Source organism: Scyliorhinus torazame, chromosome 12 (genome assembly GCF_047496885.1).
Source record: "Scyliorhinus torazame isolate Kashiwa2021f chromosome 12, sScyTor2.1, whole genome shotgun sequence".
NCBI lineage: Eukaryota > Metazoa > Chordata > Chondrichthyes > Carcharhiniformes > Scyliorhinidae > Scyliorhinus > Scyliorhinus torazame.
Genome location: NC_092718.1, coordinates 97,855,295 through 97,867,539, shown reverse-complemented (window position 1 = coordinate 97,867,539; position 12,245 = coordinate 97,855,295). Strand labels below are relative to the sequence as shown.

The window sequence follows — 12,245 nt, the reverse complement described above, 5'->3', positions numbered from 1 at the left end:
AATGACATCTGGTAGAGATTTCTTACTCCACTCCTTTACAAACCAGCAGATAATTGACCCTTGCTTTTTAATGCCTGGATCTGGTATGTCTCTCTTGTAGGGACCATTAATTGGATTCAATTTGGATTGTTTTTTGGAGCAGACAAGGAACTGGATTAGGGGTTTGCCCCTATCCACACTCTGAGCTCTGGCTTTGTAGCTCTGATAAAGTAATTTTAAAAAACAGCTGAAGATGTATTGTTAATTGGGAATTACAAACCTTTGTTGTCAGATATATTCAGATTAGTTAACCAACTCTGCCCCAAGCAGAATGGATCATTTGTGTTTTACTTTACAAGTAACTGCAAGTGGAACAAGATTTGCAGTTGCTTCAGGAATTTGAGATAGTTGGGGAGAGGATATGGGTTATAATAAGGTGGCTAACTAAACAGGCACAAGCATGTCAGGGTAGGGTTCAAGTGCAACATCGAGGAAAATAGATATGAAAAGATTGTAAAATATGAGAACTATTAACCCCTGAATAACAGATGTGTTCGGCCCATACAGGAGAAGTTTTATACAGACAAAACCTAACACCTGGTGATGACCTGGACTCTTTTCCTTTCAATTTTCAGATGAAACATTCAAAAGGATGGAACGACAGTGGCTGCTTCAGCTGTGGGGACTCGTGATGGCCCTTGAGATCTCAGAACAACTACAAGCACCTAAGAGTGCCAGAACATCACTGATTTTGCAACGGACACAGGATGAACGTAGTTACATGAACTATGGTGCTTTATATAATTTTACTGACGGGGTATCCATCCCAGCAGCCAGAGACTGGAACAATGATAGAACTTATTTTAATGTGTGGCTGCAGGTGCATTCGGGGAAAGACAGCAGATACGTGTAAAAAATTGTGCCTGTACTTCTCGCGGGTTCAGATGCCGGTATATTGTTCATAACATGAAAGAAATATGTACAGTGTTTTAAGTAAGGTTGTAATGAAGCAGGTTGCCAATGCCATGGGTGCCACTAGAGTTTGAGGGCAGGACGAGCTACATAGGGTAAGAAGGGACATAATCAATGATGCGGTGACGGGACTTAACACAGGAACTTCTATGGTAAAGTCACTAGGCATACAAGGGTTAAATACAAAGATGGAACAACTTAAAGGAATAATGAAGGGATCTTAGAGAAAGCATAGAAAGATCTATCCAGGCTGAGAGAAGAGGGCCTGGGTATACAATTGAATGGGGTAACAGTGTTAGAGGCCCATCCTAAGACAATCAACAAACTCATCGACCGAGAAAGGGAGAAAGCAGCAAGCTCCGTCCGGCAGGGGCAGCTGAAGCTTGTGCCTCAGACCTTGATCTGATCCAAAGAGGGTAGGTGCCTGATTGGATAGACAGCCCGCAACGGCTAGGCTAGCCAATCGACAAGGCACGCAGGACAACTGTACTCTGAAAGGACTAACCAGAGTATACTCAGCGATCCCCGACTGCAAAATGGGCAATATAACAGCGATAGGGGTAGTCCTGATGATCCCTATCATCACACAGGACTCAGGGTGATTCCCTCACAACCAAATGGAGAACATTGGAATCATATGGGCTAACACCTCCCTCAGGTACTATCTCACCGAGACCTCTGCCATATGCAGGAACAATACACAATATGGTATCACCCTCATGGTGTGTAAATAGAAAGGGGACATTATAATGTGCCTCCACACGGTGGGACAGGGAGAGCTGGATGAATGTAGGTTAATCAGTATTCTTGGTTATATTTTAGAGATTACCTGCCCCCATGCACTGTAAGGTTACTGAGGAAAAGGAAAATACTGTGTCTCCTCCACCGTAACCTCCGATCGCTTTAATAGTCTGTTACGCCCGATCCCCCAACCTAACCTTTGTTCCCCTTGGGCCCACCACTATGGGTCTAGCAAGGATCATTTGAGTTAGGATCATAAAGAGCCAGAGATGGCTCCCCACCCCACACCTTGCAGAAACTCTGAGGGAGCCAAGACTCAAGGTCGGTCACTCAGTTAAGCTTTACCACCAGTTATAGACAAAAATCCATGCTTTGGAAAAAGACACAGAGGAAGTACTGCAGAGTGAAAGTTGGTGGCAGAGTGTGTGGGACTGGGGATTGAATGTTAATACACAAACTTGGATTAGACTCATTTCGCACATAATTGTGGGATTGCAATTGCTACTAGCCCGAGCATGGGGCATTACAGTGTGCCGATCATGCAAAATATACCTGCAATCTAAGAGGGTTAAGGCCACTGCTAAGGTCTTATGTGACATGACTCAGTTGGGCAGGCAAATTAATTCAGGCCAATTTTAATTGATATAACCGACCGGTATTCCTCAAATCACGTGACTGCAGCGCGATGAGGCAGGGAATACCGAGCGAACCAAAATCTGTAATATACACAAATTTTTAAGGGTTCGGTTTCAGGGGCTGAGGGTCAGCCCCTTACCGAAAGGGGGGATTGTTGAGGTCAGATTGAGAAAGAAGGTTTTTAGACAAAAGGTACCCATTGGCTTAGATGCCTATATATGAGGCAATATGTAGGAATAGATCGTATATAAACAATGCGTGTGATTTTATAACCTAAGAATTACTAATATCAGAAAGGACAGGCACACAATTAAAAGAAGTTACACAAAATGGCTGTTAGCAACTCTAAAGTCACAAAATGGCCTTTAGCTGAATTAGCTACATTCCTGAACAACCATTAGCTGGGTTAAGTTGCAAACTGGTATAAATAACATCATTTAATTACAGATAGCAGAGATAGTCAGGGAAACAAGGATGATTGGTATTAAGGCATTGAATGGGAAACAGACACAGGAGATTCTAGGGAGGCAGGGAGGCATGCACAGAGAAGTGATAAGCAGCATCCACAGGACAAGGAGCATTGTTCCTCCTTGCCAGCCCAAGGTCACCAATGCAGGCAGGAGAGATAGCTTTAACAGGTAGTATGAGTGACTTCTTCATGAAGTCAGGGGCTGGTAAGGTACCAACCTACTTTACGTAATGTCAAATTTAATTGGATATATAACTAATGTATGTAATCTATAATCAATATTATTGGACAAGGTCCAGCCGAAATGGGCTGTGTAGCTGTTTAGGAAACTGTATAAGAATGGATGTTTTACTTTGTTCGGTGGAGAGATGGACTGGGACTTTAACAGATGCCATCTGCCCGCCGACGAAATAAACCTTTTGATGCGAGGACCAGCAGCCCTGAGCGTTGAGTGATTTCTTTGAGATCCTCTCCCGCTAACAGGTATGAACAAACATAAACCAAAAGGGAGAACTCGAACATTACAGATAGTTTCGGTATTGGGCTGTTAAATGGAGCTGGCATTGACTGACACTATTACAGTTAAGTTAGAGACTGAGCAGTGATGCCATTATAGTATTCAATGGATTAAACACCTACCTTCAGTGTGGAGCTGGAACTTTCTGACACAATCACCATGTCTGTTTGCTGCTTTACATGAAATTCGGTTTTCAGTTCCAGTTGGTAGAAATAGTCTTAGTGAGCTTTCCACTAGGGTCCTATTTACTGCCCAGGATGTGATTTCCATCCCATTGAGACCCCATGTTATGATTGCTGCTGGATTAGCTCTGATCCTGCAGGTACAATTAGTCCCATTTTCAGAGGTGGTGCAGATCGGGCCCATGATTATTCTGGGTTTATCTAAGAAAGTGGGGGAAATATCAGAAATGATTATAGTTAACAGTTGCTGTTTCTAAATATTAAATAGATTTGAATTAAAAGCAGTAATTATGGTCACTTTTATTTGGAAAAAAAGGAAACAATCGATATTGTAGCAGATTAATGATATTATCAGATAAAAGATGAAGCTGAAAAGGAAGAATACACGGACAAACAAGATAAAACACACAAAAAAATGTTATCAAGAGGTTTACACTGCATTTCTTCACTAAAATACTTTCAGATTTTGGATACTTGCCTAGTTGCTTGTAAAATGAATGGAACTTCTCAATCTCTCTCTCAACCAGATTCCAGCCAAGAATACATAGATTCCACTGGAATAGATCTTCATGAATTTTTAGTAAATACTTTGAAATTTAAAGTATTTACTTTAAATTATCTTTAGACTGATTATCAATAATATTCCAAAATGTGTTTCATCTGGAAAGCTTGGGAAGAAAACTCAAGTAATTTCAATATTTACCCTAGTTTTGCTCTTTCAAAGATTGTGGCCTGCCGCGTTTCTTCAGATGGTTCGCTAACAGGATGAGAACTGGACATGGATAAGCTAGCAGAATGGATAGACTAATGTCAAATGGAATTTGATACAATGAAGTTGGAGCTGATGCATTTTGGCAGATGACGTTGCTAGAGGCAATATGGAGCAAACGCCACAGATCTTTTTTTTTAAGAAATATTTTTTTAAATTTAGGGTACCCAATTATTTTTTTCAATTAAGAGGCAACTTAACATGGCCAATCCACCTAACCTGCACATCTTTGGGTTGTGGGGGTGAAACTCACGCAGACATGGGGAGAATGTGCAAACTCCACACGGACTGTGACCCCAGCCGGGATTTGAACCCAGGTCCTCAGCGCCGCAGTCCCAGTGCTATTCACTGCGCCACATGCCGCCTTAACGCCACAGTTCTTAAGAGAATATGGGACCAGAGAGACCCGGCGTTCATGAGAATAGATAATTGAAAGTGGCAGGTCATATTGATCAGGTAGGTGGCAAAGCATTTTGTGACCTTGAGATTCATAAGCAGTGATATGAAGCACAAAGTCAGGGAGGTTATGGTGAATGCCTACAAAGCTCCACTTAGAGTGTCCAACTCTGGAGACCACACCTTATGAAGGGTGTGAGTGAGGGTCCTTAAGAGGGAGGAGAGGAGATTTACCAGCAATGGGGGATTTCCGTTGCTATAACAAAAAGTAGGAGTGGAGGTTGGCTCTACCGAAAGCAAAGCTGCGGAAGATTTTATGGAGATAATCTAGATTATGATTGGTGTCACGATGCATACTGATGTTATCTGCGAGGGTATCCCAACATGGAACACCGGGTCGTGGGGGTGTATAATTTTATTTTGTTTTGGTGCAAGGAGACCAGTGAAGCCCCAGTGAGAATAAATAGCCCAGTCGTTGTGTATTGATTATTAAAGACTATTCATTAATGCGAAGAAAAGATAAATTGACACAAACAGCATTACTCCACTCTCATGCAATTAAGATGTGGCAGCACGGTAGCATTGTGGATAGCACAAATGCTTCACAGCTCCAGGGTCCCAGGTTCAATTCCGGCTTGGGTCACTGTCTGTGCGGAGTCTGCACATCCTCCCCGTGTGTGCGTGGGTTTCCTCCGGGTGCTCCGGTTTCCTCCCACAGTCCAAAGATGTGCGGGTTAGGTGGATTGGCCATGCTAAATTGCCCTTAGTGTCCAAAATTGCCCTTAGTGTTGGGTGGGGTTACTGGGTTATGGGGATAGGGTGGACGTGTGGATCTTGGGTAGGGTGCTCTTTCCAAGAGCCGGTGCAGACTCGATGGGCCGAATGGCCTCCTTCTGCACTGTAAATTCTATGATTCTATGAATGAATTATTCAAGACACACAGTTTATATGGAACATATCCTTTGTTACACAATATATCTCCGATACCTGAACTCTGTAAGACATTCCCTGTTCCCCAAACAACAGCCAAACCAAACTGAATAACCAACTATAGTTGCCACTCAATACAGGATGATATGCAAATTTGGGGACCGCCATTTACCTGCTCCAGTGAAGATATTTTTTTTAACTGCTGTTGCTAATTTATCTGCACTGCCTTGTCTCTAAGACATCAAAGCTTGTTTGCTGTAAACTTGGTCTTCAGGCTACGTGGCTGGAAACTGGCCAGTCCACTTTCTGAGATGGCTAAGTGGTACCTGCTTCCCTTCCTTCTTCTAAAAAATCAAATTTAGAGTACCCAATTCACTTTATTTCCAATTAAGGGTCAATTGTACATGGCCAATCTACCTACCTTGCACATCTTTGAGTTGTGGATGTGAGACCCATGCAGACATGGGGAGAATGTGCAAACTCCACGTGGACAGTGACCCGGGACCGGGATCGAATCTGGGCCCCTAGCGCCCTAGGGTAGCAGTGTTAACCATTGTGCCACTGTGCTGCCCCTCACTGCTTCCCTTCTAATGCCTGGTTAATTATAGCTTTGTTGTTTTTAATTATGCCGTCTGTCTATTTGGCTGTCTGCCTCCATCATTGAGTCATATCAGAGAATCATAGAATTTACAATGCAGAAGGAAGCCATTCGGCCCATCGAGTCTGCACCAGCCCTTGGAAAGAGCACCCCTTTTAAGCCCACACTTCCAACCTATCCCTGTAACCCAGTAACCCGGCCTAAAAATCAAATCATACGTATATCTGAGGGACGCTCCCAATCATCTATAACCTGTTTCTCCTCCATTAGTAATTCACATTTGTTTATTATCGAAACTCTTTAATGGGAGAGACACATACCAACTGCAGCCCTTTGAACACTGTCCACTGCTGTCTCCAGGCAGATTCATAACACCGGGCGCAAAGAAACTATGTTCCATCAGCCGCTGGGACAAGGGGCCAGGATTATAGATTTTGTTCAAATGATCCGGCGGGAATATGAGGAATAACTGCATGGTTTCAAACTTGAACTCACTACATCCGAGATGGTCGGAATGTAGACACAAATGAAATCAAACGAAAATTGGATTGAGACTTCTGGGCAATCAATGCGTTGCTTGACTGCATTGTTGTACAGAAAGAGAGATAGCATGGATTGCCCGAATGGGATCATTCTGTACCATGAGTGACGTTATCACTTTGTGACCTGCCAGAAGTTCCGTTCTTATCGTTGATCAGATATTTTTTGGAGAATTTATGCTTATCGCTGTGCGAAATGCTAATTCTTTGGAAAGAAAAATAAATTACTTTAGGCTACCAGCTTTACGAGTGAAGAAATAGATGCAAAATAATGCTTGCACTGTAATAGCTTGTGGTACAAAATCGTGAAGGTCCCAGCCGGTGAATAAATGCCATAGTGAGTAACATTCCTCTCCTGTCATCCTAAGCCAGGCAGCCAGCTTTATTTCCGGCACTGAAACAATCCAGGTGATCCTGAAATAGAAACAGAAAATGCTGGAAGATCTCAGCAGGTCAGGCAGCATCTGTGGAGAGAGAAACAGAGTTAACTATTCGCGTCTTTATGCCTCCTCTTCAGAGCAGCTCCTGCTGAGCTGTGCCTGTAGGACAGGTCCCGGCTCTGCCTGTGTCTCAGCCTCAGTCACGTTGCAGCCTTTCAGCAAGGGTCCAATGAAATGTTAGATTTTAGTGCCAGGCCCCTTAAAAGAAAGACAAATATCACCTTGAGAAAGTCAAGGCACTTACATTGTACAGAGATCTGCGTGGAGCTGTTCATGGTGTCGTTGTTATAGTCAGCCACACACCAATATTCACCATCATCTTCAGCAGTAATGTTGTGAAATATCTGCTTCAAGTCTCCACTGGAAGACGTGCTAATCTCTTCACCGTTTCTCACCCATCTCAAACTGACGGCTGGTTCTCCCCACAAGGTGCAATGTAACCATGCGGAGCTACCTTCCATCGCGACGGCAGAGGAATTCACTGTAGGTTTTACTATTCCACCTGAAACAGACAAAAATGCAAAATATGAACGAGGCAAAAATTTGATTCAGCTCCAAGAGAAATCTTTATATTGGGTTAAGTCTTGTCTCAGTTTGGAATTCTCGCGGATTCTGAAGCTGCAAAGAAGAATATATTTCCTTCTGTCAGTCTCCATTCCACTGCACACATTGGCTGAGTTTTGGTGTATCGATGTTAACCCGCGTCGTTCATTCAGGTCATTTCTGAAGCCCAACCTTGGATGGAATGTGATGTTTTTGAAGACACCAGCTTTAGACGCTGATTTCCAGTCTCCGTTATCAGAACTCCCTCAGTACTAACTAAACTTTGAACATCATTGGAAACTATTAGAATCACAAACTATTAGAATCACAAACACTTTGAGTCCCAGCATTTACTGCGGAACTGGACAGCGACATGTGTTTCAGAGCATTCCTCAAATGGAGGAGAAACTGCACCATGGGTGGACACTTCGACTGGTGGAATTTCTTTCGGATATGAACCATTGAGTTATTAGCATGGTCTCTCCACCCGGTGTTTCAAATACATTGAACGTTCAGAGGAGGAAATAACAACATTTCTCACTCCAAACACGGGTTCACTCATTCAGACTGGAAAACTGGATTGACAATATATAAAGGACCATTATAAAGACTTACCGGTAACAGACAGACGGACTTCGCGACGGTAAGCACGTTCTCCAGCAATACTTGCCATGTAGTTGATTTTCACGATGAATTGATATGTCCCCTCATCACTCTTCCCAATGTCCTTTATCAGGAGGGAGCATTGTCCTTTTTCAAGATTGCCTGTGAACTTAACTCCCCCACGAGAGTTATTATGTTGCACGTCTGGGTTTTTTGAATCATAGATAGTTAAAGTAGCGGAGTTGCCAGAGTCCATCTTCAGCCATTTCTCATGCAAGCTGCGGATGTTACCTACATAATGAAATCTACACGGGATCTCTGCATCTGAACCCAGCACGGCTGATACATCCTCTGGCATCACCACAGAGAATGTAAAACTACAAATAACTGAGAGAAAAAGAAATAATAAAAACAGCTGACCCTGTTTAGACATTTAATGTCCAATAAATATTGTCATTTGACAAATAATCTCACAACAGAATCAGATTGTACGAATTACTTATTGGATTCTCCGATCAAGTAAAACACTAAAAATGTCCATCGAATCTCACTTGAATTATTTACTACATGTAAAGTAACAGCCTATAAATCCGCGTTAAAACATTCAATAAATATAATTAGAAGTATCCAATATTTAATACAATTGGAATAGGAAGCTGAACAGCCAAATCCAAATATCCAATACACTCCCGTTATCCCAACTCACCATTTTCAAATTAACCAACAGAAGCAATACTAGTGTGCATTTTCTTCCCAATTTTCTACAAAATATAAATCAATTTTTGTTGCAATTAGTACAAACATCAGTAAGTTTACCTTCTGTCCGCAACACGAGGTAAACAAATAGGCAAATCCACATCTTGGAAACAAATGTTGATTTCAAAGTCAAAGGAATCAGTTTCCTCGTTCTTTCCGCCTGTGAGTGAGTATGATATGATGGTACATCTAAAAGTTACACAGTGATTTTCAATACAGAAATAACCTATACATCTCCTATCAAGCACCTTCATACCATACGTACTGTCTTTCTGAATTAATAAATTGGAATCAACATCAGAATGAAGTAGCCCAGGCTGGTCGCCGCCTCTAACTCACAATTCAAATCTGTTAGTTTTGTGGTAGCTGATTCGATGTTGCCCAGACTTGTAGCTCCAGCTAATTTTCCGCAGTTGGTCTACCTGTGGTTTTAAGATCTCGGTTAATCTGTGCACTGAAACCTCATTTGTGACGTCGGACATAGGAGCTGTTTAACATTTTCTCCTTGTGGTCAACGGGTATTTTGTTAACTGATCTGACTCTGCGCCCATCGTTGAGCTTATTGAACTGTGTGGTTCGTATATTTCGATCTCATACGGATGGTGAGATGTCCCTGCTTCTAGCGGCAGAATTGTAATGGGGACGTTTGTGCTCACTGACGCTCAGTTTGCATTCCCTGGGGTCAGCACAGCCTTGGTTCAAACATAGAAAAGTGCTGAACCCGGACTTCCGGGAGTGGGTATGTGCTGAGCAGTCTCCACCTGGAAACCTGGATTTTGGCACATTTCGCCCGAAAATAAGCCACTCAACCAGCAAAGTCTGCACCCCCCCCCCCCCCCCCACACACACACACAACCCCGTCACCCTCCTCCACAAACATCGCTGACACAAAAAAGATGCCCCCAAACCAACCAAGAGGCAAAAAGGCAAGGGGTGGCACAGTAGCACAGTGTTTAGCACTATTACTTCACAGCGCCAGTGTCCCAGGTTCGATTCCCGGCTTGGGTCACTGTCTGTGCGGAGTCTACACGTTCTCCCTATGCCTGCGTGGGTTTCCTCCGGGTGCTCGGGTTTGCTCCCACAAGTCCTGAAAGATATGCTGTTAAATGAATTGGACATTCTGAATTCTCCCTCAGTGCAACCGAACAGGTGCCTGAGTGTGGCGACTAGGGTCTTTTCCCAGTAACTTCTTTGCAGTGTTAATGTAAGCCTACTTATCACAATAAAGATGATGTGGAGATGCCGGCGTTGGACTGGGGTGAGCACAGTACGAAGTCTTACAACACCAGGTTAAATTACAACAGGTTTGTTTCGATGTCACTAGCTTTCGGAGCGCTGCTCCTTCCTCAGGTGAATGCAGAGGTCTGTTCCAGAAACACATATATAGACAAATTCAAAGATGCCAAACAATGCTTGGAATGCGAGTATTAGCAGGTGATTAAATCTTTACAGATCCAGAGATGGGGTAACCCCAGGTTAAAGAGGTGTGAATTGTGTCAAGCCAGGACAGTTGGTAGGATTTCGCAGGCCAGATGGTGGGGGATGAATGTAATGCGACATGAATCCCAGGTCCCGGTTGAGGCCGCACTCATGTGTGCGGAACTTGGCTATAAGTTTCTGCTCGGCGATTCTGCGTTGTCGCGGGTCCTGAAGGCCGCCTTGGAGAACGCTTACCCGGAGATCAGAGGCTGAATGCCCTTGACTGCAAACACCGACTGGAAGGGAACATTCCTGCCTGGTGATTGTCGCGCGATGTCCGTTCATCCGTTGTCGCAGCGTCTGCATGGTCTCGCCAATGTACCACGCTTCGGGACATCCTTTCCTGCAGCGTATGAGGTAGACAATGTTGGCCGAGTCGCACGAGTATGTACCGCGTACCTGGTGGGTGGTGTTCGCACGTGTAATAGTGGTATCCATGTCCATGATCTGGCACGTCTTGCAGAGATTGCCATGACGGTTGTGTGGTGTCGTGGTCACTGTTCTGAAGACTGGGTAGTTTGCTGCAAACAATGGTTCATTTGAGGTTGCACGGTTGTTTGAAGGCAAGTAGTGGGGGTGTGGGGATGACCTTGGCAAGATGTTCATCGTCATCAATGACGTGTTGAAGGCTGTGAAGAAGATGACATAGTTTCTCCACTCCGGGGAAGTACTGGACGACGAAGGGTATTCTGTCGGTTGTGTCCCATGTTTGTCTTCTGAGGAGGTCGGTCCGGTTTTTCGCTGTGGCGCGTTGGAACTGTCGATCGATGAGTCGAGTGCCATATCCCGTTCGTACGAGGGCATCTTTCAACGTCTGTAGATGTCTGTTACGCTCCTCCTCGTCTGAGGAGATCCTGTGTATACGGAGCGCTTGTCCATAGGGGATGGCTTCTTTAATGTGTTTAGGGTGGAAGCTGGAGAAGTGGAGCATCATGAGGTTATCCGTGGGTTTGCGGTAAAGCGACGTGCTGAGGTGACCGTCCTTGATGGAGACGAGTGTGTCCAAGAATGCAACTGATTTTGGAGAGTAGTCCATGGTGAGTCTGATGGTTGGATGGAACTTATTAATGTCATCTTGTAGTTGTTTCAGTGATTCTTCGCCGTGGGTCCAAAGGAAAAAAATGTCATCGATGTATCTGGTGTATAACGTCGGTTGAAGGTCCTGTGCGGTGAGTAGGTCCTGTTCAAACTTGTGCATGAAGATGTTGGCGTATTGGGGTGCGAATTTGGTCCCCATGGCTGTTCCGTGCGTCTGGATGAAGAACTTGTTGTCGAAGGTGAAGACGTTGTGATCCAGAATGAAGCGGATGAGTTGCAGAATTGCGTCTGGGGATTGGCAGTTGTCGGTGTTGAGTACTGAGGCTGTTGCAGCAATGCCGTCGTCATGGGGGATGCTGGTGTAGAGTGCCGAGACGTGCATTGTGACGAGGAATGTTCCTGGTTCAACTGGTCCATGGGTGCTGAGTTTCTGTAGGAAGTCCGTCGTGTCGCGACAATAAAGATGATTAATTGAAAAAAATTACAAGGACGGCAAAGTAAGTTAGGCCCAGAAGAAAATGTCAATGGATGGAGCTCCTAACACAGGAGCTCCTTAAACACAGGGTCGCAATCAAGAATGAGATGATGGTGAAGACGGCAGTTACAGATGCCCTGGCCCCCTTTAAGGAGGCACTGGAGAAGATGGAGCAGTGGCTGG

At 44.1% G+C, this 12,245-nt stretch overlaps 1 protein-coding gene across 1 annotated transcript in view; it reads right to left on the bottom strand.

Annotated features, from left to right (window-relative positions):
* Positions 1-12,245, bottom strand: part of LOC140387093 (hemicentin-1-like) — a 142,948-nt gene that overhangs the window by 29,052 nt on the left and 101,651 nt on the right. The window contains exons 9-11 of the mRNA XM_072470102.1: positions 8,327-8,605; positions 7,413-7,670; positions 3,437-3,697 (exon numbers count right to left, since the gene is read on the bottom strand). Coding sequence (XP_072326203.1) covers positions 3,437-3,697; positions 7,413-7,670; positions 8,327-8,605 — 798 coding nt within the window. The remainder of the gene's footprint in view (positions 1-3,436; positions 3,698-7,412; positions 7,671-8,326; positions 8,606-12,245) is intronic.